General features: G+C 26.2%; 3 protein-coding genes across 7 annotated transcripts in view; all 3 read right to left on the bottom strand.

Annotated features, from left to right (window-relative positions):
* Nucleotides 1-465: 465 nt before the first annotated feature.
* On the bottom strand, nucleotides 466-2,241 carry LOC112683680. Of its 3 annotated transcripts, none has more exons than XR_003148611.1 (5): nucleotides 1,859-2,241; nucleotides 1,622-1,798; nucleotides 1,300-1,482; nucleotides 932-1,214; nucleotides 466-846 (listed from the first exon to the last, which is right to left on the bottom strand). XR_003148611.1 is itself a non-coding variant. In XM_025554816.1 (4 exons), the coding sequence occupies exons 3-4, from the start codon at nucleotides 1,034-1,036 to the stop codon at nucleotides 649-651; spliced, it is 303 nt and encodes a 100-aa protein (XP_025410601.1). In that variant the 5' UTR covers nucleotides 1,037-1,214; nucleotides 1,300-1,482; nucleotides 1,622-2,239; the 3' UTR covers nucleotides 466-648. The 3 variants fall into 3 exon arrangements, 1 of the variants encoding a protein (XP_025410601.1); XR_003148610.1 differs by having other exon boundaries at nucleotides 1,622-1,716; nucleotides 1,795-2,240; XM_025554816.1 differs by having other exon boundaries at nucleotides 1,622-2,239.
* Nucleotides 2,242-7,806: 5,565 nt separating this feature from the next.
* On the bottom strand, nucleotides 7,807-13,992 carry LOC112683679 (tektin-1-like). The gene is made up of 5 exons (XM_025554815.1): nucleotides 13,777-13,992; nucleotides 12,953-13,709; nucleotides 12,624-12,887; nucleotides 11,297-11,519; nucleotides 7,807-10,215 (listed from the first exon to the last, which is right to left on the bottom strand). Exons 2-5 carry the CDS (start codon nucleotides 13,303-13,305, stop codon nucleotides 9,859-9,861), a joined length of 1,197 nt encoding a protein of 398 aa, XP_025410600.1. The 5' UTR covers nucleotides 13,306-13,709; nucleotides 13,777-13,992; the 3' UTR covers nucleotides 7,807-9,858.
* A 1,368-nt stretch (nucleotides 13,993-15,360) lies between these two features.
* The window catches only part of LOC112683678 (sn1-specific diacylglycerol lipase beta), a 28,884-nt gene continuing 18,973 nt past the window's right edge, over nucleotides 15,361-25,271 (bottom strand). For 2 of the 3 annotated variants that reach the window (XM_025554813.1, XM_025554812.1), the window contains exons 5-16: nucleotides 19,580-19,792; nucleotides 19,388-19,497; nucleotides 19,092-19,319; nucleotides 18,855-19,004; nucleotides 18,615-18,783; nucleotides 18,286-18,553; nucleotides 18,105-18,216; nucleotides 17,945-18,037; nucleotides 17,581-17,735; nucleotides 16,192-16,446; nucleotides 15,985-16,088; nucleotides 15,723-15,918 (exon numbers count right to left, since the gene is read on the bottom strand). In XM_025554813.1, coding sequence (XP_025410598.1) covers nucleotides 15,723-15,918; nucleotides 15,985-16,088; nucleotides 16,192-16,446; nucleotides 17,581-17,735; nucleotides 17,945-18,037; nucleotides 18,105-18,216; nucleotides 18,286-18,553; nucleotides 18,615-18,783; nucleotides 18,855-19,004; nucleotides 19,092-19,319; nucleotides 19,388-19,497; nucleotides 19,580-19,792 — 2,053 coding nt within the window. Of the gene's footprint in view, nucleotides 15,919-15,984; nucleotides 16,089-16,191; nucleotides 16,447-17,580; nucleotides 17,736-17,944; nucleotides 18,038-18,104; nucleotides 18,217-18,285; nucleotides 18,554-18,614; nucleotides 18,784-18,854; nucleotides 19,005-19,091; nucleotides 19,320-19,387; nucleotides 19,498-19,579; nucleotides 19,793-25,271 lie in introns of all 3 variants that reach the window. The other variant, XM_025554814.1, reaches the window with a different exon arrangement.

Raw genomic sequence — 25,271 nt, 5'->3', positions numbered from 1 at the left:
GTAATTTCTGGACCAAGATATACTTGTACATACTTTTATACAATAAAAATATAGTAAATAATGACGAGCTCCGGAGTTCTAACCTTCCGTGCTCCACCCTCTCGCCGGCCCTGTCTGTACTAATACGGTAGACGGCGGGATAACTTCTCGCAATCGAGGCATCTTCCACCAATGACCATAGGCGTAACTAGATCCTTAAGTTAGGGGGCTTCAGCCCTAACATGTATAAAAAAAGTAAAAAAGGTGGGAGGCTCTACCCCCCACATCCTCCAAACTCGTCCCTCAATAAACATTCATTATTTAATTATAATATTATTTTATTAATATACAATGTATAAAATAAATAATAAAAAAGTGATATTGAGGTAAACATTAAAATATTAACATATTTATTAAGTATTATTTTAAATACAAGTTAAATTTTCATAGAAATTAAAAACTTAAAGGAATTTTATAACTATTATAGCTTAAGCCTTCCGTTCAGTATTGGTGAATTTATTTAAAATGTCTTTTTTGTTTAGAATGTTTGACAAATCAATTAAATTTTTTTTGCTTTTAATTGCTATGATTGCTAACTTGGAAAATCGATTTGGTAACATAATCGACCTTATGTAGGTGTTTATTCGACACATTGCTGAGAATGTTCTTTTACATCATGCAGAACTTGATGGAAATGCAAGCGTTAAATGTAGCATTTTGTATAATTTGGAAAACAGATTTTTCAACAATACTCTTCAGCTGCTTTAAATGTTCCTGATTGTTAATGTTTTCCAATTGATTGTCGTAACAATTTTTTGCAACCAACATTTCTGATTTTAAGTCAGTTTTATTAATATTTAATAAAGCCTGAAAACATAAGATGACAAAATCTGACCAATTATAATATCAATAAATAGTATAACCTACATCTCTACATGATTAAATAATTTACCTTATACTGGTTTACAAACATTTCACCTAGTTTATAGTCTAGATTAATGAAGTTATCAATTGATATGGCCAGTTTTAGACTTTCTGGTAAAAATTTGTGTTTCATGTTAACTATAATACTATTAACCACTGGATAAAAAGCATGTTTTTCCAATATTCTTTGGCATTATCCTCATATTGAATACATCCATCATCTGCACCAGTGGTAGTTGTAACATGAAAATCCTTTAATACAGTTGCAATTTTGATTCTGAACCTTTGACAATACCTTTAGACCCACTAAGCTGTAAAATAATTTAATACAAATATATTAGGTACCTAACTATTAAACAAAATAAAATATTTCTCTGTATATATATTTTAACTTACTTTTTTCCAGTTATTAAACCCTTTTGAGGTAAATGTTTCTTCTGAAGGTTTAGTACCAAAAATCCAACAAGGAAAACAATAAACTGAGTCAGTTTCTATGTTATATTCCAGCCAATTAAATTCAGCAAAGTATGATGTAGAAAACCCATGATTTTGGGAACCATAACACTTTTTTGGATACGTCTATAGTTAAAATAACTTATAAATGACTCAAAAATAAAGCAGTTATTTTAAAATGTACTAACACCGCAATATATTTTATGTACCTACTAAACATTCCCTTTATATTTAAATTAATACAAAAAGTAAAATATTTCCTTACTTGAAGTTTTGGCTAAAATGGTCCAGTTTCTATGTTTCCTAAATCTTTAGGACCCATCGAACTTAGTTCATATGAATGTTCTACCGGTTTGGTAACTATGTTAAATATTGTACTATTTAAACTAGAAGCATCTTTAAGGGATAGTATTGCAAATCAAAACTTTTAACTCTTACCTAACTGATAAATTATTATTTTATTAATAAACAAATTGTGACTTGCCATGTGGACTAACAATACTTGATTTCTGTGGTTTCATTTAAAAAAATGTTAAAAAGATCGATTTTCTTCGACATGACAAAGTAAGGTAACTACCACCAAGCGAGGAAAACAACAAGCGCGTAAAATATAAATCCATGATGAACAAGATTAATAAATGTTTAAACTAAACATTCGTACGTTCGGTAAAAAACTGTCACCACACTGACACCGCTATAAATCAAGAAAAATAATATCAACTTTAATCCGAGTACCAACTATTAAACTATCATTTATCAGACACAAGTCACAAACACAGTACACAGAATCATTGTTCTAATGTAGAGAAGGACGAAGATAATATAAAAATCTAGTTCTATTTTTAGCAAAAAACCCCAATATGTGGCCGGCAGACGCAGCGATTAAAGATTATCGCAGAGGCACCATTTGGGGGGGGGGGAGCAGGGTGTGCACATACACACCTTGAATTTTTTTCATATTCAATTATTGGCTATTGGCCTAGGCGTCACTGATACATGGCCTTGCCGCCTTGGCCTTCAGTTTTCCAATGTTTAACATTGTGCATACACCTCGGCTAATCAGCAATCACTGCTAATCATAAATGTTGGCCTGGTGGTGGGAAAAAATTGACCTCTTTAATTGCTTGCACACCCTTAAAAAAACTGAAATGGTGCCACTGGATTGTCGTCTGATCATCGTTACTCGTTAATCGTTATTACAAGTTATTAATAATCGTACGTCTTTTACGACTATTTTTGTGTTTAATTTATTAATAATTTCACAATCATCGTATTACAATGATACGAATAACCAAAAAAAAATAAATATTTTTCCAAGATATTAATTAAAAAAATAAAACGATATTTTAAATTAAAATTAATGTTGAGAGGCTTAGCCCCCCTAGTTACGCCTATGCCAATGATACTCATGGGTACAACTAGAGCTGAAATATTGAGGATGCTGAAATTGCTGAAAATAAAATAAAATTATATTTAACTGTAATTACTATAGATTATATAGATCTAAAAAAAAACAGGAGTGCTACATTTGAATTCAGGGGTGCTAAAAATCGTATTGCGCCTATGATGACGCTTAACAACATGAATGGTTCGTCGGCTAACGCAGTCAATACAAGTTACGCACGTCCCACGTGCTGGACCTGCAGCGCTAAATTCAACTGAGGTTGGATTTGACGAGGTTTATAGTATCGTTCGAGGAATAGAAGGTTAGGTTAGTTCAAAATCAGGCGACCGAACCCGCATCCGTCTCGTATTTGAAGTACGCGCGAGTTCGTCTCGACAACTCAGTATTGGGACTCAAGAACAAACGGAGGGTTCACTTCCCTCGGGGGTGAAGGGCAGTTTCTTTAGATACAAAACAAGATTATAGATACACAATTAAAATGTAGACTTCAACATTTAATTTAGAATCATGTTAAGTATTTTTTCTTTTTTCTTTTTGTATAACAATACTCGAGTTTAGTAGATTGACCTTTCAATTGAATATTCATGTTCATGGATATACGAATAATTACGATTTAAAAACGGGATCTAGAGAAAAAAGCAAGTTCGCCCAAATCAGCGTCTTATATAAATGTTCACTTCAGAGTGCAGTTCCAAATCCCAACGTTATTAACGATATTAGGTAGAAAGTAAAAATCTTCGTAGTCGTGTCCATAGCCAACTATTGTTAAAATGTGTCTTTTTATATTTCTTGATCTTGCAAACCATGGTTTTTTTATGATTTTTACTTATTAATGTCATTATCACGGTCAAGTACTAGAATTGCTGGTTTATTTAAGACTGAAATATGAAGTTATATTTATATGTCTTGTATATTTAGGTACAAATAAAAATCGCGTATTAATAATAAGTTGATATTTTAGTTATTTTATATACCTATTCAGTTCACTGTCGTTTTTTTAAATATAATTTAAAATAACAGACAATAATTAGTTTTTAATACTATAATTTATATAAATAATTACCAAAAATGTATTTTTGATTTGTTATTTTTAAGTATTTAAACAATTCCTATGTATTATGACTACCTAACTCATTATTGTAGGAACATATTAATCATTTAACAAACAATTTAAAATATATTCCTAACATACCTATTTGGAATATTTATTTTTTGTAAAAGTAGTTGCATTAAAATAATAAGGTTTTAAATTAGGTACTTAGCTGAAAACGATTTAACCGAATTAATAATAGAAAAATAAAACTAAATGTTATAAATGTTCATGCAAAATCTTCTTATAATAATATAAAAGATACAATTGATTATAAAAGTACAAATCATTAATAATTGAAGTTATCTGAAAAAAATATACAAGATTTGAGGAAAACATTATTTATACATTATAATTTATTAAAAATACCAACACGTTTTGTTCATATAGAACTCAAAAGTATTATAAGCACCCCCTGAAATATAGACCTGCCCACGCCTATGTACAAAACCCTAAATTGTGTAATCGGTAAAAATGGCTGAGACACGATTGAGCATAAATTGTCGGCGTATCAAAGAAAATTGAAATACAAAAGAAAACCAACACGATTGAGCATAAAAAACTCTGCAACGTTGCCATTTTCAATTTTGAACTGTATTATTGGTACAAAAATATTTATTTAAATAATTATAATAATTCAATATACAACATGGCAAAAAAATATTATATTTTCATAGTCAATAACTGTTGTCCATGTATGCTATTTTGAGAGAAGGTTCGTCAACAATCTACAAACAAATTATTATATTTTAGTAAAAAAGTACTATATTATATAATTATTTCTTACTTTTCTCCACCATGATTGTCCTAAATGAAATCTACATCCAATTATTTTAATATATCCAAACACATCTGTTATTGCTTGATAAGCTCCAATTTCAAAATCAACATGAAATGTGTATATTTGCAAATAACGAACGAACACTGATATTATTTCTATAATAATTTTGGAATTGTATCTTAATTATCTTATATTTTCCCCCGATGCTAAATGTTTAAAAAGTCGTTTTGCTCCGGAACTAATTTATTAATCGATAACATTGTCGATAAAGCTGAGGGGCTCAGCTCACGGCTCGCGTCAGATATAATAATTGATATAATAATAAGTGAAAATAATAAATTACAAAATGTTGGCAACGTGAATGTGGCAACATCGCATAAAATATTCTATGCTCAATCGTGTTGCTAAAAAGGTCTATGCTCAATCGTGCTTTCCCGGTAAAAATATGGACGTACACTGTTTGGGCGAATCGACCTAAAATATAGTCTGGGCTAATAAATATATACCATTTAGGCGAATAGATATATACCGTTTGAGCGAGGATTATTTAACTAAAATACCGTTTGGATGGTATAAAAATGCTTATAATATACACTCAATAATTAATCAAACAAAATTATATAAAATATAAATAATTAATAATAAGTTCTGTTTAAAAAAAATATTGATATGAATATTAATAATATTATTATTTATAAGTTGGAAATAATCTACAGTCAAAAAATTAATAATAAAATAAAATTACAGATAATATAATTATTAGTAGTTTTAAAAGCAATATATTGGTCTGATATTTTAAACCTAAACATTTTATGTATTATAATTCGTTAATATCTTCTCTTTTATATTTATTCCATGTTTCTTGTATAAAATCTCTATAATCATGATGCGTTGATGTCCACGTCGGTCACACTCTTCCCGTTTACTTGGCACAGTAAGTATAAAGACTAATATAATATGTAAAATCAAGTATATTTATATAGATCGGACGATGTAATTTGTTATCGAGAATTGTCGGCGAAATTTATTATATTTTAATCGCTAAATTTATGTGTGAATGTAGACTCGAGATAAGTAATTAAAACATTTTAATTTATCTATGTTATTATAGTTTTGTACTTTATACTAAAAAACTATAGTACAAGGTAGTTCATGCGTATATAAAATATAATATGAATTTATAAGATATAGCTAATTAATTTAAATATATCTTTGTTTTCATTTATTTCTATTACATTAACAAATTAAAATATATGTTAATATATTAATATAAATTTATAAATATGTTAACTGATAAATAAGTTTTTTGCAATGTTTTTAGTTTATGTGAAAGAGTATGCTTTAATTATTTTAGGCGTTCAATTTTATTTAGTATTTTTTATGATTATAAGCTAGAGTATCTACTTCCGAATTATCGAACTTCATAAGATAACTTTACAATCACTAAATCGTCAATAAATAATGATTAAAAAAAATTGCGTTCAATTCGCACTAGTTTTTTTTTTTTTTGCAAAAAATCGCTTCGTATGACAATAATATAATCCCATTTAAATTTCCATACATTTAGAATAATAGGAGTGGATTAGTTTTTTCATGTCTTTTTCATCTTTTTGAGATACTAAATGACAAAAACGTCCGATTTTTTAAACACATTCTGTGATATACCGTATTCATTCTGTTGTTAACTCAAAAGTTAAAAAAATAATTTTTTCTAGTAACATACTAAATAAACAAACGAGTATAATAAATTAAAGAAAAAGTACAAGCTAGTAATAGGATAGACACTAGTTGAATAATTTTTTTTTTACGGAACTCTGTACAGATTCCTACAATTTTGTGTATCTTTATAATATGAATTTCATTTAAAATCCAAATTATTTATTATACTCATTATTTATTCAAATTGATAACTGAGCTCAATAAGGAATAAATAAAAATTATACTGTTATACATTTTAATTTATTTTATAAAACAGTAAAAATAAAATAAAATTTAACTCACAGTTAAATGATTGTATTATTTATGTAATAAACTAAAGTATAGGTCATACAAAATAAATTGGTGCTAAGTTTTGTTTACAATTTGATGGCGGTTAAAGTATAAAAATATAATTATTGGTGCATAACATATGATTTTATAAATTGTAAGTATTATACTTATATTGTTAGGTAATAAATACACTTATATTAGCTTTAAAAATTAGGTAAAGAGTTTAAGTAATTATTATTAATTTATAAATTGCTAAGAGGGATTATTTCTATTTAATTAAAACTTTAATTTTAAAGTGTATTGATCACAGATGCATGCATTGTAATGAAATGTATCTCCGTATTTTATTAGTATTATAATAATGGTAAAATTACAATTCACATCATATTTATTCATATTATTTTTATGAGTCATAGCTCATAGGTGAACTAAATAATATTATTTAGTTCATATGAACTCATTGTAGCGGTTCTACACCAATGCAGTGTAAACAATAATCATGGACCAATAACTTATGTCTACATTTACTTTGGTTTTTATTTGTTTCTCATTCAAATATTGGAAATAAAATGTTATTTTTATAAGATTATTTTAAAAATTTATCTATTAAAATATAATTTATGTATTTAAGCCTTATATGGCTATATGAGAAAGTATACTGTATAGATAATAATATATAACATTAGCTAATTTCTTAAATTTGGTTTACCTAATATTTCTCTCACGTACAGCTTAAATATGTCATTCAAAGGTTTTGCCAATAATAAATAATACATTTTAATTTATTTATCATACAACTCATAAAATATTGATTCAAAAATATAAAGTATAAAAATACTAAGAAGTACTTAATACCTCTGTATGTATAGTATGAAAAATAATATAAATATAATTATATGATAACTATCAAGTGCACAAAAAAATGTTTGATTATAAAATAATAGAAATTTTTATAAAACTTGTCGAACACAGATTAATAGTTTTGTATTCTTTATATGTATAGTATACTTTATATGATTATAATATGTAAAAAATATATTTTTCACCAATTAATACGTTGTTGTCAACAATGTGAGTCGTAAAATTTTAAAATTGGAGGTTAGTCATAAAAGGAGTGGTAAGATTATTTTCAATAAAAATTATAAAAAAATGTTTATTTGCCAATTAAAATATGGTAATCCTAATATAACATAACATAAATATAATAAGCACGCATTGTGCACACAATAAATTATAAACCATGGTAAAAATATTGTATCAACTTTATCTGGTTAAATCATTGGGAATTGTATTCTCAGCCCTCAGGATCTTTAAACAAAAAATATTAGAGACAAAATACAAAAAAATGAACATTTCTTGTTTCATTTAGAGTTTAAACATATATTATTTACTTGTTCACCAGAGGACAAGCCACCTCTTGGCAGTACCTACTCATATAGATATTTTAATTTATAGTATACAATTATAGTCATTTTTACTATCAAGGGAATAATATTTATTCACAAAAGACATTTTATGCTATTGTTCTATTGTCTCTGTGTCATGACCTTTTAAGGCGATATTACTCAATTAGCAATGAGGCAAGAGAAAGAGATATAAATAATAAAATAGAATTCTGATGAAAATTAGATTAATTAAAATTTGTGAAAGTTTTGTAATGGTCAATGGACCTATAACAGTTTAATGATGAGTATGTGCAGGTCATTGTTAATTGTTTCATTAATATGGACGGCGGTGAAAGACGATTGAGCCCGTCCTATCTTTTTACATGAAAAAAACATAACACGATTGCACCCAGTGAAGTAGCTCAATAGCACTCCGTGAAATATAAGGTCTTGCCTTTCTAACAATTTTAAAATATACTATTTAAAAATACGGTCAGTGTGTAAAACTCAAAGTTTAAGTTAGGTTAGATTATCAATTTTCCATCGAGTGTTTATGTTGACAATGATGTGACAAAAGATCTTAGCGTGTTCAATGAACACCATCACCACATAATTTCAGAAAATATAGTAAACAAATAATAAATTGTAAAATAAAAAAAAAATGTGAAAACAACTTCTTTACGAGACCGAATAAAATAATTAGACAAGAACTACGTAGCACAGAAAATTGTCAGTCCTAAGCCTGTAAAATCGGGAAGGAAAATTGTTAAAATGATAATTTAACCTAATTTAAACTTTGAGTTTTACACTCCAAATATATTTTTAAATAGTATATTTGAAAATTGTTAGAAATGCAAGACCTTATATTTCACGGAGCGCTATCGAGCTACTTTGCTGGGCGCAATCGTGTTGCGTTTTTTGCAGGTAAAAAGGTAAAACCTGGTGCTATCGAGCTAATTAGCTGGGCGCAATCGTGTTGTGTTTTTTTCATGTAAAAATGTAGGACGGGCGCAATCGTGTTACAGCCATGTACGGAGAGGTATTTCATAGAAATGTAACGTAAGGTCTTATATTGTAGGTTTGGTTAGGTTAGGTACAAATTATATATATTGCAATTTTATAGAAATGAAAGTTTAAAAGTTATTTTTCTAAATAGGTTAAGAGATGAAATAGGAATTTGATAACAATACATTTTTCAACCATAAAATTACCCTAAAATAAAAATATTGGAAAATACATTTATATTCACTGTAGTAATTTTATCAGGAAAACATGCATTGTCTTTCTATACATTTACCATGATTTATAAATTTATAAGTTTTATAGGCTATGCATGTTTATTATTGTTATATGATACGTTGATATAATCTGAAGAGGGTTTCCTTTCATCCATTGTTTCATGGTATCAAAAAACTTGCCGTCTTCATTATACTTTATTAAGACCATTTCATTTGGAAAAACATTAAAAAATAAGAATTTATTAAATAGATTTAATAACCAATTCGAATCAGATTTCAAAATATTTTTTACACCAAGAGTTTGATCGGTACGTTGGAAATATACAACATTTAAATCCCTATGTTACGCGTATGATACAGAGATTACCGTTTCTAATCCCATCAAACTTTTAATAATTATTTATTTTAACATTCATTAGTTATGAACGTACATTTGTATAAGTACTAAAAAAATATGCACATTTGAGAAACAGTGAAGATACTCATTCAATGTTCTGAAAAACAAATGGTTGTACTAAATAATGAAATAGAAACCATGAATCCAGACAAAACGAAAAGATGGACAAGGGTTAGTATGGTTATTAAGAATAGTATTGAACGATATGTAACAAAGCTTAATAAAAACTGTAGTTAACTCGTTTACGTTGTTCGAAACACAGTTCATTGTCAATGCGCAATGAATTCTTCTTTATTTGTAGTTGAATATCGATTCTTGTGGATACCTGTTTAAGGCGTCGGAGGCACTCGACTGATTCGGCTATCATTTTTTTTAAACCTTTCACATTGTTTTCTAGTTCGAGCACTTCGTCGTACAGCTGAACCTCTACTTCATCCCTGCACAATTCGATACCTTCTCTGCGCGTTCGGTTCAACAACCGCGTATGTGCTATTGCTAAGTGGGACTGTTTGTCATCCACAGCTTTTACAAGATTGTCGATTGTTATTTGAACTTGATTAATTTTGTCGATCGTCTAAAATCCAAATCACACACTGAATATTAAAGTTAATTTATTACGAGTAATTTTATTTATTTAATCAATTATAAGAATAATCAGTTTAAAAAAAATTATATTAAAATACATTTTAATCATCTAAAACCTACTTATTTTAACTTGATACACGAAAAACCAATTAATAATTATTATAAAAATATTATAAGAAAACTAATCGATCAAGCTAAAAAATATGTCACGTTAAAACATTTACTTACATTTACAAATTTTACTTAAAGTTTAACTTAACTATAATATTTTTTCTAACTACTAATTAAATCTAATATAATAATATCATCAATTATGGTTATCTAATTTATAATATTAATTTTGTAATCATATGTATAATATAAAAATGTAAGTGTACATATTTTCTAGAAATTATCTTCCTAACTTTGAAATTCTTGGAGAAACATCTACCAACTTTGGTTTCAAAACATGACAAATTTATACAACTAGAAAACAATTGATGAGTAAGATACCTACACATATTAATGCCAGATACTTAATTTTTCGAGGTCACTTAATTGATCTGCAACAATTCTGACGACATTAAGCACAAGATTTATCGAATATAATATAATATAAGTAGGTAGAACTTAGTAGCTTTTTATGGTAACGAATTACTATAATCCTTGTAAGCCTTGTAGAACCTTCCGGAAATGTTTAATGATAATTACATTCAGGTTTTAGACTCATAATACTAGAGAAAATTTTAATACCCTTTAGAATCATAGGCAGGAAACATTGCAAATCTTATTACCTTTTAATTAATGTAAAAATTTGATTTCGTTCTTTAAACTTTTAGTAGGTACTTAAATTTTAGTTTGTAGATAGGGTTAATTTCTATATTTTACTTTTAAAATTCTACTAAAAGATTGGTAAAAAATATTTGGGCAACGCTAAGTAACTCGTTAGTATATTATAAAATCAATGGTTATACTCGTATTATGAACTTTTATACGACTGTAAGAGTACTATTCCTAAATTAATTTATGAGTACGTTGAGCAAATGTTTTTCAATTGTACTAATGTATATATTTTATAATATAACACATACTTCGGTCTTCTGCTTGTTCAAATTTTCAATCATTTGTTCATACTCATCCACGCGTAATCTAATCGCTTGGTTGACTATATCTGATTGAACTTTCAGGTCTTCGGTCATTTTATTTAAACACTTGTCGAAAAATGCGCGAATAGGTCTACCATCTACTAATACTTTGTCAGCCTTTGTTATAATGTCCGACGTAAAACAATCCCATTCTATCATGGAAATCATACTATAGAAAATTAACATAAATACTAGATAGTTCATATATATATCGTACAACTATTCAACTAGATAAATAATTCCACCTTCTGGTGCATTGGCACAGGAGTTTTTAGAAATAAGTTATAGGACACATATTTGGTTTAAAAATAATATTGTATTACATTTTAATAGAAAAATATTATTATTATTATTAGTGCTTTGCTTTCATAGTCAAATATTTCGTTACATTGTCACACACATGTGCCCGTATCTTTATAGTAAAACCATCAAAGGGAATAACAGGTACCTTCTGATTTAAATAATGACTTTTTTTAAAGGAATTATATTTTTACCAGTCACAACAAGAAATAAAAAATTAATTATATTTTAAAGATTCAAACTAATTATTAGTTAAAAACACATTGCATTATAGGGATACAATTTAAGTACATTTATTGTTTTGATAAATATTATTAATTTAAATAGTGTTTATATAATTCCAGGTTTTTAAAATAATAAAAATGAAATAAATTATATAAGTTGGTTACGAAAGGTAATACATTAATAATAGATGAGTACAAATTGTCTAACGTTTAACTCAGTCAGAGCTGAATTCCCTACATATTATTATTAAATTTAAAATTTATAAATTCTGTTGATATTAATTGAAGGTTGTTGTTTATTAAAAAGATATAACTATTTACTGAATTATTATAAAAATATCAGAAATATCAATACAGATGATTGAGAAGGGTTCAAATTAATTATGATTGGGTTAGTAATTATAACTATAGGGATAGGTTAAATGGTAGTATAAGGTGTAGGCTTATGTTAGCAAAATCCTACACATATTGAGCTTATAAGTATATGCCTATTATAGCACTATAATATTTCAATTACAATGGAAAAATAATACAATAAAATAAAGATACTAATTAGATTCAAATTCAAATAATATTAATGTAGGTATATTATTAATTTACTATAATTTAAAATATTATTAGAAAAGACTCATTTAAATTAAATAAATGTAAAAAATATATTGGAAACTATGTAAAAGCTATAAAAATTATAAAACTATAAGTATGAAGTATTGGTAAGATATTTTTAAATGTCTTAAGAAATAACTTACGCTGGTTTAAATACATTTTTAGTATCCAACACTGAGCATTTTTCATTGAGCTGCTCATTGTGTTCTTCAATTTTAAGTGTATTTTGCTTTAAATGTAAATCTTCAGCTAAATTATAAGCAAATGGCCTTAGTTTTCTGATTTGTAATAAAACTTTATCTAACAACTCTTCAAGCTGATCTTTAATGCCCAAAATGAGTTCACGTTCTTTTAAAAGTTCCTTTTCTACATCATCAAACACCAAGTCTATACATTCCCTTTGTTTTCTAGAAGTAATATTAAATAATTATATAAAATATTTTATATTATGTTTTTGTACTGTTTCAATTACCTGGATTTAAGACACTCAGCAATTACATCAAGAGAATCACCGATAAGACATTTTTTGGCTTTTTCAATACGCCTTTGGTAATTTAAGAGTAACTCTATTTCTTCTTCCAATTCAAATTTTTTCTTTTCAATCTCATTACACTTATAAACTACGTCATTAACTTTCACCTTGGCCTGATGCTCAGTCTCAAGTTTATTTTTTACCACCGCTTCTTTTGCCTGGTTAATCAATCGATCTGCTTCAAGTATTAATCGTTGGGCCAATTCTTGTTGTTTCTCAGCAGTTTTTAATTCCAATTCACAATTTTTTTGCCATTCTATGGGTGTGTGAACATTTTTATAATTACAACTCATTTTTATTTTGATGATATAATTTAAATATTGGATTTAAATAACTTAAGTACTTTTTACTTCATAGTTCAACTGATAAACACACACACACACACACACACACTATATTGCTTTGATTATATGTTACTATGGTAATACAAATGAGCATATTGATTATAAATAAAGACCGGATTTATATGTTTTTACATATCGTTACTTGATCTATGCAGTTGTATGAGAGTAAAAAATGTGGACGATTCATTCAATTCTGAGTTAAAAGAACTGAAAAAAGTTTTTTTTGCATATTTGAGAATATATCATAGATTAGAGAATATTTAGCCCATTTAGCATATTTTAGAATATTTGATTTTTTTTTTTTTCATAGTTGGAGATTGTACAAACTGTTATCTGCAAACTTACCAATATACCTGGTGAAACGGGTAACATAATAAAAATACTAAAGTGTTTCAATTATGTTAAAAAAATAAAGGTTACCAAATGTTAGCAAAAGTTGGGAACATTTTATGTGGAAACTATGAAGATCTCTCTGAATATTTTACACCTAATGTAGTTGTTGACTTGAAGTTTGCATCTCTAAGATCTGTTGCTGTTGATCGTTCATTTAGTCTCTATAAACAAATTTTAAGCGATAGAAGAACTAACATGAGTACAGATAATATGTAAAATATATTATTGTTAATTCATATAATAAAATTTAAATAGTATTTCAAGTTTCTTTTTTATTCTTCAGGAAGTAAATACTTGCCATTGTATGCACAAAAGAAATATTGTTTCTTTTATACATATACATATATATATATAAATACACATAATTTGTTATTTTATATCTTGCATTAAATTGTTATTATTTAAGGATTACATTTTGTTAACTAATTTTTTTTTTTGTTTTATTATATTTTAATATATATAATTATTTGTTATTTTTAATATTGTGACAATAGTGTTAATACAACATTTAATTAATATATACCAAAGGAATATTGTTTTTAAATTTTAATACTGTAGACCAGGGATTGCCAATCAGTCGATCGCGTAAAATAATCAGATTAATTGGATAATGGGAATATTAGATTTAAAGAATAAAGACCTAAAGTTTCCTGGATGTCAATCACTAGGGACTTAAATTTCAAATGTAGCTCACTTGTTTGAAAACAATGGCGACCCCTGCTATAGACTATACTGTAATATTTTTACTATACTCCTACTCTTACTGAAGTACAATAGTATTGTATTATAATAGGCAACTACGTATATACCTTATAATTAAAAGAATGTTGTAAAGAAAAAATAATTTTTGAAAAATGCATATTAAACCGTATATTGATGTTTGTTGATTATTTTTGAATAATTTCGAATATTTTTACATATTTTTAAGATTTTTAAGAGAATATAATAAGAATATTTGGAGGTTTTTTAGGGAATATTAGCATCATATTTAAGGTATTTTGAGAGAATATAAATCCGGTCTTTAATTATAAGTAATAAAATAAACATTTAAATCTTCAAAAGACATTAAATTACAAAAATAATATTAAATATTTCACACTTATAAAATATATGGTATTTATTTATAAACTTGCAGGTCACTGTTATAACATAATTTCAAAATAGGTATGTTACAAAAAATATAATAATAAAAAAGACAATATATTTCAAAATTACATATTTCAATCAGTAGAATTTTTTCTTAAAACATAAAGTTATCACAGATTATTAGTTCTGTTAACCAATATATCATATATTGGTAACACATAGAATAAGAATTTTAATTTAACTGATTTAACAAGTCAGAATTTTTCATTAATACATAAATATATATATAAATAATAATATTAAGATTTGGTAATACAAATCATTAAAATAATAAATAATTGCAAATTGTATTATATAAATTTATACTACATTTTGTAGATATATACAATTAAAAAAACAGTAGGGATTGAAGTCAAAACTGTAATTTTTAATTACAAAAAAATTATACTAATATAAATAAAAACAAAAAATAGTAGAAAAAGCAATAATACATAATAATTATTATAACTAAATCAGAAACTTATTAGATTCCATATGAATCTAGCATTTTAACTTTATTCTCAAAAATTAAGAGATTATGACTGGTCGGTATGAATATCTTAATAATTAAAGAGTTCAAAATCAAAGGATATGCTATTAATAATTAATAATAAACAACCACAATTCACACAGAAATCAGACCATCAATTCATAAAGGAATATTATGCATCCATCCCCTTTTAGTAAAATTTATCAAAAATCAAAAATAATACTTCAAATTTAAAAATAATTACGTTATTTAATAGGTAAACTTAATATAATAATAATTACTATCATTGGACAGAGGAATTTGAGCATGAACTAATTAAAGTTCTAGTTTTATGAAGTAAATAATCATATTTAAGTACTCAGATCATAGTTAATTGAGCTAAATCAAAGCCAATTTCTGTTCTTTGTTCACTAAGCACATTGTCAAGAGTTTTTAAAACATTTTCCGGTAAATGATCCAATAGCATACGAGGCATTACACGGAGTTCTTTAAAGTCTTCAGGAGTAGCCCAACGCATTTCATAGTTATATTCATTACTGTCTGTGCCAGATTTTCTAAAATAATATATATTTATACATGCACATCTCATCTACATGGTCTATATTTTATAAAATACATACTTATCAGCTTTTTTTTGTTCTTTACTTTTCTTTTTTTTTGTAATGTGTAGTATGTGACCTGGAGTATACAAACGAATTTTTGAATATCTCCTGACGACTATTTCCTAAAAATAAAACCAATATATTTTCATAATGAAATTCCCTGTCATTCTTATACTTAACTAAGTCTTAAAATAATTCTTAACTAAATAAAAAACACATAATTACATTATAAGTAGGTGACATGGTGATTGGTTGTTCGTAAGGATATGACGATGTAGTTGGGACTAGTTGTTGATTATTACTAATTATATCAGCTGAAAAACCATCATTTTGCGTAATCATAGATAAAACAGGAGAATGTGTTGATAGTAGTGGAGAATTGCGCATTTCTGAAGGGTTTCGATGACGCCATGTAGATTCAAGGTCCCGAGACGGTACACCAAATAATGCATAGCCAAAACCATTTAGAAAAACTCGGTACTGAAAAAATAATAAATAAAAATATTTTAACGATTAAGAAATAAATCATTTTGAATTATGACATGTTGATCTTGAGCAAAATAATAATAGTTTAAGTACTGAAAATCTACCTATTTTTTTATAAAATATTTAGAGTAGATTAGATTTTAAAATTTATATTTTCTAATTAATGAAAATTAATGCTCCTTTGTTTTACAACTTAAAATTTGTAAGTAATGGTAACTAATTTACATTTTAATTTTTAAAACTAGCTTCAAGCAAAGAAGTTAAGTTATAAAGTTCTATTTAGTTAAAATCATTCATATATTATTTCCTCTTGTTGTGGTATTTTAATAAAAATATAATCAGAAACTATTATTGTAGAATTTAGGCTGTTATGTGATTTATTGTTTAAATGTGCTTTAATAATACTGCACTTCTATCAAAGGCTCTCTTGCTAATGTCAAACAATATATTAGTTATACAATAAGTTCCCGTTACAACAAACTCCAAGGGACCAAATTTTTTTTTGTTATAATAAAAATTTAAAAAATTCTAATAAAAAAAATTTCCAAAACATTATATAATTCAAATATGTACAAATAAATAATAAATATTTTAAAGTTCAATAATTTACAAAAAAAAAAATTTACTATAGATAATTGGCAATTTTATTTTGAACAAGGTTTACTGTTTTAATAGAAAATAAATAATTTTGTAGTTGGTGAATGTTTGTAAAGATGAAGTCTGGTACATAATTTCATAAAATTGTATGCTTGTTATATTTAGATTAAAATAAGAAGGGAATATATATTTTAACCAGTACAAATATTTTATTTGTATCAGGATTTTTAAAAATCAATTATTTCGTTATATTGAGATTCATTTAACATTGTTTTAATAGCTTTTCGGTAGGGGACTTCTATGACTTTTGTTATGACGGGATTTTTCGTTGTATTGGTATTTGTTGTAACGGGAACTTAATGTATATGTTTATGATACATTTTTTGTTTGATAAATAAATAATTTGGTCAAACAATAATATTGATTAAATTTAATAAAGGATTTTAGTTAAACTACCAGTCTATTTGTTATTAAAAAACAAATAATGTTATAAATCCAGATAATAGAAGATACTATTAAAAATAACTGTACTTTTGGTAATCTACACGATTGTAGAACTTGAATCATATTTGTTCGCAAATCTTCAACGTTATCAATTGTCATATGCATAACCATATCATCACCAACACCAACAGATAAAGTAAAATCTTCAGCTATTCTTGCAGCTTCTCGACTCAATAATCCAGCTATAATCAAAATTTTAATTTTAATCTAATAATTTTAGTACAACAAATAAGGCATTTCAAATTGTATCAGATAGCTATTATAAAAAAATTTACATTCATTGTGGTTTAAAAATGTAGTACATAGATTGTTATATAAATGTTTCATAAATAAATTAGCTAAAATTAATATTTTGAAAGACAATACATTATAATTTTGATTGTGTGATTACCTGGTGTAGCAAATGCATATACTTTAAGATTAGGATACAATGGTCTCATATAAAATGCTAAAAGTACTGATGTTCCAGCACCTAAGCTATGCCCTAGGTATCATAAATATTTAAATTAAAACTTTTAAATAGTAAAAAATAGATATTTAATTAACTTTACCAGTGATTACAAGATTGTATTCTGGAAAATTGGTAAAAGCTTTTTCTAAAACATTATGATTTTCTAATTCACTTTTAATGTATTTTGCACTGCATAACATTCCTTTATGAGCCTAAAAACGAATAAAAAATATATTTTTAGTTTTGAGTAGGCTTACAATTAAAAAAGTTTTGTTTTTTACATAGCTATCAGGTGGAACTCCATAGGCATCTAATTTTTCTACAACAGCAGTCAGATCTGTGAATATATCTCGCATTGATAATGATCCTCTAATAGCGATGACAATACTACTAGTTTCATGATCAGCAGTAACAAAAAATGGTAATTCAAAGATATGATTAACAAATGAAGCGAATAAAATATCTTTAGAATGTAGTTTTGACATGTACCGAATTGCTGCAAAGTTACATAGACAGCAATTATCTTCTTTGACCACAGTCGGTTTAGCTCTATATGAATAAAATAATCATAATTTATGTGTTTAAATTCTAATAAAATAAAATAATTTACCTAAAACAAGCACAGCAAAGAAATTTAGGCATCATTTTAAATAACCCTGTTATACAATAACGGTAAATCAGAAATGGCCAACCATAAATAGCAACAGATAATTGTAGATAATGCCTGGCTTTTTTTAAACACATCCAATTTGGTTTTCCAGTAAAACACTCACTAACAACTAAAAGACAAATATTTAAGTACTTAAACAAATAAAAAAAATATAATTTAGCAAATTTAATTTTTACATACTAGAAGTACAGTTATATCTTTGTTCAGCTAAGAGAGCAAGTCTTCTTTGTTCTCTAGACTCACGTTTTTGCTTTACTCTTAACAATACAAAACCAGCTATAAAGTCTGATGGGACAATGTCGGTATTTCGGAACATAGAACTCATTAGTCCTGAATGCAAAAAAATAATAAAATACATAATTTATATTTTTTAACAATCATTTTACATTTATGCCATTTATATTTAGTATTACTGACCAGCTGCTTGAGAAAATGCTTCATGTGAATGTTCATCTCTAATTAACCAGCAAAAAAACCATCTGAAGCGTCTCACCCAAATGCGAGTAACTTTACGATGTAACAGTGTATCTGTATCTACATTACTATTAGCTCCTTCTTGAATTTTCAATGAACCAACTGGATCTAACACCATAGCTAATAAAAATATTAAACCTCCTAACATAACCCAATTGAACAGTACTCCAACTAATAAAAATAATAAATAAATAAATTAGTATAATAACAAATATTTAATTTTTTTTTTTAATTTTTACTTTCTACAACAGTATTTGTAAAATGTTCATGGTCACATTGTATACAATCCGTGTAAGTCCATATAGTTCCAAGTATGTTTAATCCTATTTCTGGTAAGAGTAATATAATCCTATAAAATATAATGTATTAATAAATTAACTATATGAAATAAAAATATGAGTTTTGACAAATATTTATAATATTTATCTTACTTTGTAACTAGTATATGCGGAACAAAACGTCTAGCTTTTGTATCATATATTGCTCCTTGAGCACTCCGATTCACTAAAACCATGACTATCAGAATAATTATGGAATGCATTACAACTATCCCAATAAGATAAATTCTGACTAATAAGCCACCAGTCACACAGTTGAATGTCCATTGGTAATAACGGCATAGCACACAACTCATTAAAGTTAGCCTGAAAATCAAAGTTTACAGAATTAATCATAAAAAATTTGAAAATAAATATTTTATTTTTAAAACATTATATAGTTGTTAATATTGCTGTAAAGTTAATTCTAGCCTTAATTTTTTTCTTACTGAATTTAATAATTTTAAAGTTAAACACATCACCAAAAATCAATGTAGTTCTAAATTGAAATTCATTACATTAAATTATTTATTCATTTATTAATTAACACTCGCAAGAGGTCATGTACAGATATATAGTACGTCAGAAATTTTATGACATTAGATACACTTATATGCTACAATTTAGTACAAAATATATGGTTTTAATTTTGATATATGTCAAAATTAAAGCCAAAATTAAGAAGTTTGTTATATGACTTAGGCAAGTGGCATATTGAACAGCTAGTTACATAGTTATGTGTACTGGGGGGGAGGGGATATAAAAACTTAAAACATTCCTAGAGTTAAATGCAGAAACTTTAAAACCAATTTGTGATAAAAATTCAAAATAATCCATCATACCATTTATTAATTTATAAATAAATACAATATCATACTTAAGACGAGAATGATACAAGACCAATACGAGTAGCAATATCCAAAGAAGACATATTATCAGTGGCGTATCCAGGGGGGTAAGGGGGTTATAAACCCCTCCCCCCCGAAAATGTTTATTGTATGTATATTGTTTATTGATTATAATAAAAACACACAAAATTCAAAAAAAATTTAATGTTCCATTTTTTATAACCCTCCCCCCAAAAAAAATTTTGGATACGCCACTACATATTATTATCCAAAATTTGTATGAAATGTCTTTGAAGTTTATTTAGCTTATCAATTTGACTAGACTGGGACGGATTCTAAACTACAGCCCCAAATTCTAAAATGGACCTAATCAATACTTGATAAAGAGCAATAAGATATTATATATTTTTAAATTTGAATTATATTTAAATATATAAACTCAACTACTCTTAACCCTTAAAAGTAAATTGAATATGAGAATTAAAACTTAAGTCATTTGAAAAAATAATCCCTAAGTCAAGAACTTGATCTGTATGAATGATTTTTTCATTATATATCCAGGACTTAAAATTCATAATAGATTTATAAAAATGTAAAGTAATATGAATACATTTTGATGTATTAATAGAAAGATCATTAACAATACACCAATCAACCAAACGGTTCAAATTTGATTGTAAATTGTTAGCGTTGGAAAATTTGTTATCAGAATGTGTATGTATTCGCATCCCTGATAATACTCAAAATAAAGATTTTTTTTTCATATCACTTGGTTGAAACAATTTTGCAAAAAATGCAACCCTAACAAGAATAATGTCAATATTGAATAACTACCAATAATTTCGTACTTAGTTATATTTATAATTTATTTTAATTTTATTACACATAAATATATTGTATCCTGAATATTGTTTTGTTTAAAATTACTGTTGTTAAGATTTTAATAAAAGCCGGTTTTAATTATATGTATACATAAAAATTAAGATTAGATGATTTAAGAAGATATTCAGTAGTAAATTGTTAGCTTCATTTCAATATTCTAGCTGGGTTATCTGAGAGTTTTCTTTGCATATGATATTTTTTAATTTATTTTTAAATGAGTTCTGAGATTTTTGAAATTGCAGTATTATACAAAATCATAACTGGCTTAAATTAAAATTAAAATATTGTAGACAATCTATAATATTACATACATAATTTCAGTCCCATTTAAGTTTGAAAGAGTTAAATTTGTACAATGAAAATAACACATGCAGGTATGGCATCCTTTCACCAGATTTTAATATTTTAATTAGTAGTAATAATTAATTGAAAAATGTTCCATAATCAAAGCCAATATTAAGAAAAAAATATAATTTTAATAAATTAGTACTTAGTTTATATAATATATAGATAGTATTCAACCATTTTTGAACCAAACAATAAAATAAATATGCTTTTCATAATTGAGTACTATTACATATGAACGTACATTACTATCATATATAAATTGAACTTTTAATGTGGAATTATTACATAATATGAAATTCCTATGGAAAAATATACTAGTGGTTGTAATTAGATTTTTATATCTGATATATTTGGTCACAGTTAAGCAATAACTCTAAGGATAATTTATAAAACCCAAAGCCAATTACATTTTAAAATATAATACGAGTATTACTTTGAAGTATAATAAATTTAATCTTAATTAGTAAGTTTAAGTTGGTGTCATAATATCTTTCTAATATCTTAAATAAAAAAGTTTAATAAATAATGAACGTTGGTTCATATATTGAATAAAATATCAGTGACAATATATTGGTAATAATTTAGGCTGGGATTTTAATGATCTAAAAAATGCGTATAAAAATGTATTAATCGTAGTTTAAAAATTTTATTGTAAAAATCATGTTACCAAACATATTTAATTATATTTATTTAAAATAATAATAACAAAATGGGTACTTTTTTGTTTAATATTTACATTTTATTTAACTTTATTTAAATTTAATTTATTTTATGATTTTTTGTTATGATCGTCTTGGACTCTTGTAAATAGAAAAAAAAATGTTCGACTATATTAATTTTGTTCTATTTTTTATAAATATGAAGATAAGTTTTTTAATTATTTTAAGATGTTAATTAAATTATTTAATGAATTATTAGAATTTCTGCTATCCATGGTAAAAACTAAAAATATCGACAATGTCAAAAACAATGAACAAACGCACCACTAGCAGTTTTTACATCAAAATAATATAAATTTAACTGGTGGCCCGACAATTTTGGCCACGCGTTTAGCATATTTGGTCACATGAACTGATAAGAGTGGCGTGGCCAAATTTGTGGCTTCACCAAATGTGAAAACCTTAATTTAGTTATTAATAATTTGTGGTGACGCTGCCATGGTGGCCTCGTATGAAAGAGGCCTAAACCCAATCTGCCACATAACACTTCGATCATAATAATAAAATAATTGACCATATTTTGTTGATCACTAAATAATCATTTAAATGGCACCTACAAATTCGACGCTAACATAGTTAATAACATATGCTTACGAGATATAGTCCTTAACAAAAGACAATGAGAGAAAATTAATTATACTTAAGAGAAAAATAATCCAGAAAATCTATGAGCCACGATTTAATCAATAAACAAATATCTTAGAAAGGAGAAGAAACAAGGAATTACAGAGATTTTATTACAGACAAAATATCTTAGCGTTTATAAGGAATAAACGATTGGAGTGGTTTGGACATACTTGAAGAGCAGATGGACAAATAAAAAAATAAAATACTCGCAGGAAAAATGAGCAACACTAGGCTCCTAGAATCCAATGGATCGATGTAAAAATCAGAGACTTGAAAGAGATAGACCAGAATGTAACCTTTGCGGTGACTTACAACATAGATGACGAGACCTTTTGAAGACAGAAATGATCATTAATGGATCAGTAAGGTGAGAAGAAGTTATATTTTTAATTCACATTGTAATAGATACTCATTGCAATACTGAAAAAATATCAGAAGTATAAAAGACAAAGGATTATTATTTGAAGATTATACGATAGTAAAATATTATAGTATACAATTAGTTACAATAAGTTTACAATAGCGTTTTATTATAAAATACTTGCCTTCAAAACGTTTATACTTTTGTAAAACTTATTGACATGGTAAACGAGAAAGTAATAAATCTATATAAAAAACGTAACAATTTATTTGGTAATGGAATGAATTACCATTCTGGTTGAGTAAATAGTGGTGCTGACTATAAGATGAGATGGTACGATTTGGAGCAAAATACATCTGTAACTACTTGAAGGTGGTTCAAAGTACCATTACCAAAGTTAACTGACAGTGGTGACTTATAAATGATAATTTTGTTGAAAACAAAACGTTGACTTATATTATTCAATAATACAAATTGAAAAATATTTTGCATCACAGTTTAATCAATTCAAATATTTAAGGGGGATTGCAATCCATGATTTTCTATCTCTATCTATCACACGAGTAGTATAAGGAATTAGATTCGTTATATTTCCAACGTACTGATCCATGAATCGATGCGATAAGGATTTAAAAAATTTATTTAAATTTGTCAATATTAGAATGACTTTCCATGTTATTTTTAACACACCAAACAAAAAATAGTCTTTAGTTAATTATTATACTTTCAATTTGTTTAATTTTTATTTTTCGTGAAATTTTGGGCGACAAGATAAAAAAAGTGGGAAAGTTTATCTAAAGTACATTTTAGAATGAATTAAAATGAGTTTTTAAAATTCTCACAGCATCAATTGATCGATCGGTACATTAGAAAAAGAAAACGTGTAAATCATTGTGTAATATGTGTGATAGAGACAGAAAATCATTGCTTGCAATCTCCTTAATTAATATTAAAATATATTATAGGTATAATCAGTGACTGATATTTCTTACATGCTATGAATTATTTTATCAAGTATCCTTTTTTTTATTTCTAGACTATTTTTGACTCTTAAAATTATAATTTCTACGTAGTATTCTAAAATATTAAAACTTAAAAACTATGATTCACTTAAATTTGTCTTACTAGTTATTTATATCTGCTGTAATCTAATATTATAAATTATATATTCTTTAAAATATATAAAATAATCAGAAATATAATTATTTCAATATGTGGACAAATAGAAGCATAAGTAACTTAACAGTAATTTTTCTTAAATTATTTTATTACACATATTTACATTACAAAATATATAAGTAAAATAACTACTTTTTGCAGAGTAATCGGAATTGTAAGTTACAATGTAGGGATTGCATAGATTAGGTTAGGTTAAATTAGCAATTTTGCAAACGAATTTCTAATCACTCTGGGTATATTTTACATAATATTTTTTGCAACAAATTGGCGAACTAAGTATAAAACGGAACGACGTATACCAATTTCTTTTTGTAGGTCGTTGTTTATACAGTATGAAGTCCTAAATAAAAAGCGGAGCCTTGGGCAAATATCCGTATGCACTTCACTCCTGTCAGCACATGCTCATAGTTGTTACTTGTTACATCATTATTAACCAGAAAAATCGAGACTTTAAACATTCATGTAAATTATGTAAAAGTTGATTGTTGAAAATAAATGATTTTTAATGATTCAGTTCTAAATCTTTGGAATCTCATGTGAGACTAAATAAGCGTGAAATATATTTAAGCATATCCAAGTTTTCATTGGTACTAACTCAGTACTATTGAGGTTCTTTTGAGGTACATTTTAGTCAGTAATATAAAAATAAATTATAAAAATTAAGATACACAAGATGTTTACTTTATACTAGTACTGATTTACCTCAACTGTCAATCAAAATGGCCAGCTAAAAACAAATTATAATGAATTAATATAAATTTTTAATTTATAAAGTTGTAAAATATCGTATATGTACAAATTGATTTTTAAAACATTTTCACTCTACTTTTAAACCATAAATT

This window comes from Sipha flava, unplaced genomic scaffold, assembly GCF_003268045.1.
Source record: "Sipha flava isolate LNK unplaced genomic scaffold, YSA_version1 232_pilon_pilon, whole genome shotgun sequence".
NCBI classification, from domain to species: Eukaryota; Metazoa; Arthropoda; class Insecta; order Hemiptera; family Aphididae; genus Sipha; species Sipha flava.
The sequence above is the reverse complement of the archived record's forward strand: the minus strand, read 5'-3'. Positions and strand labels throughout refer to the sequence as shown.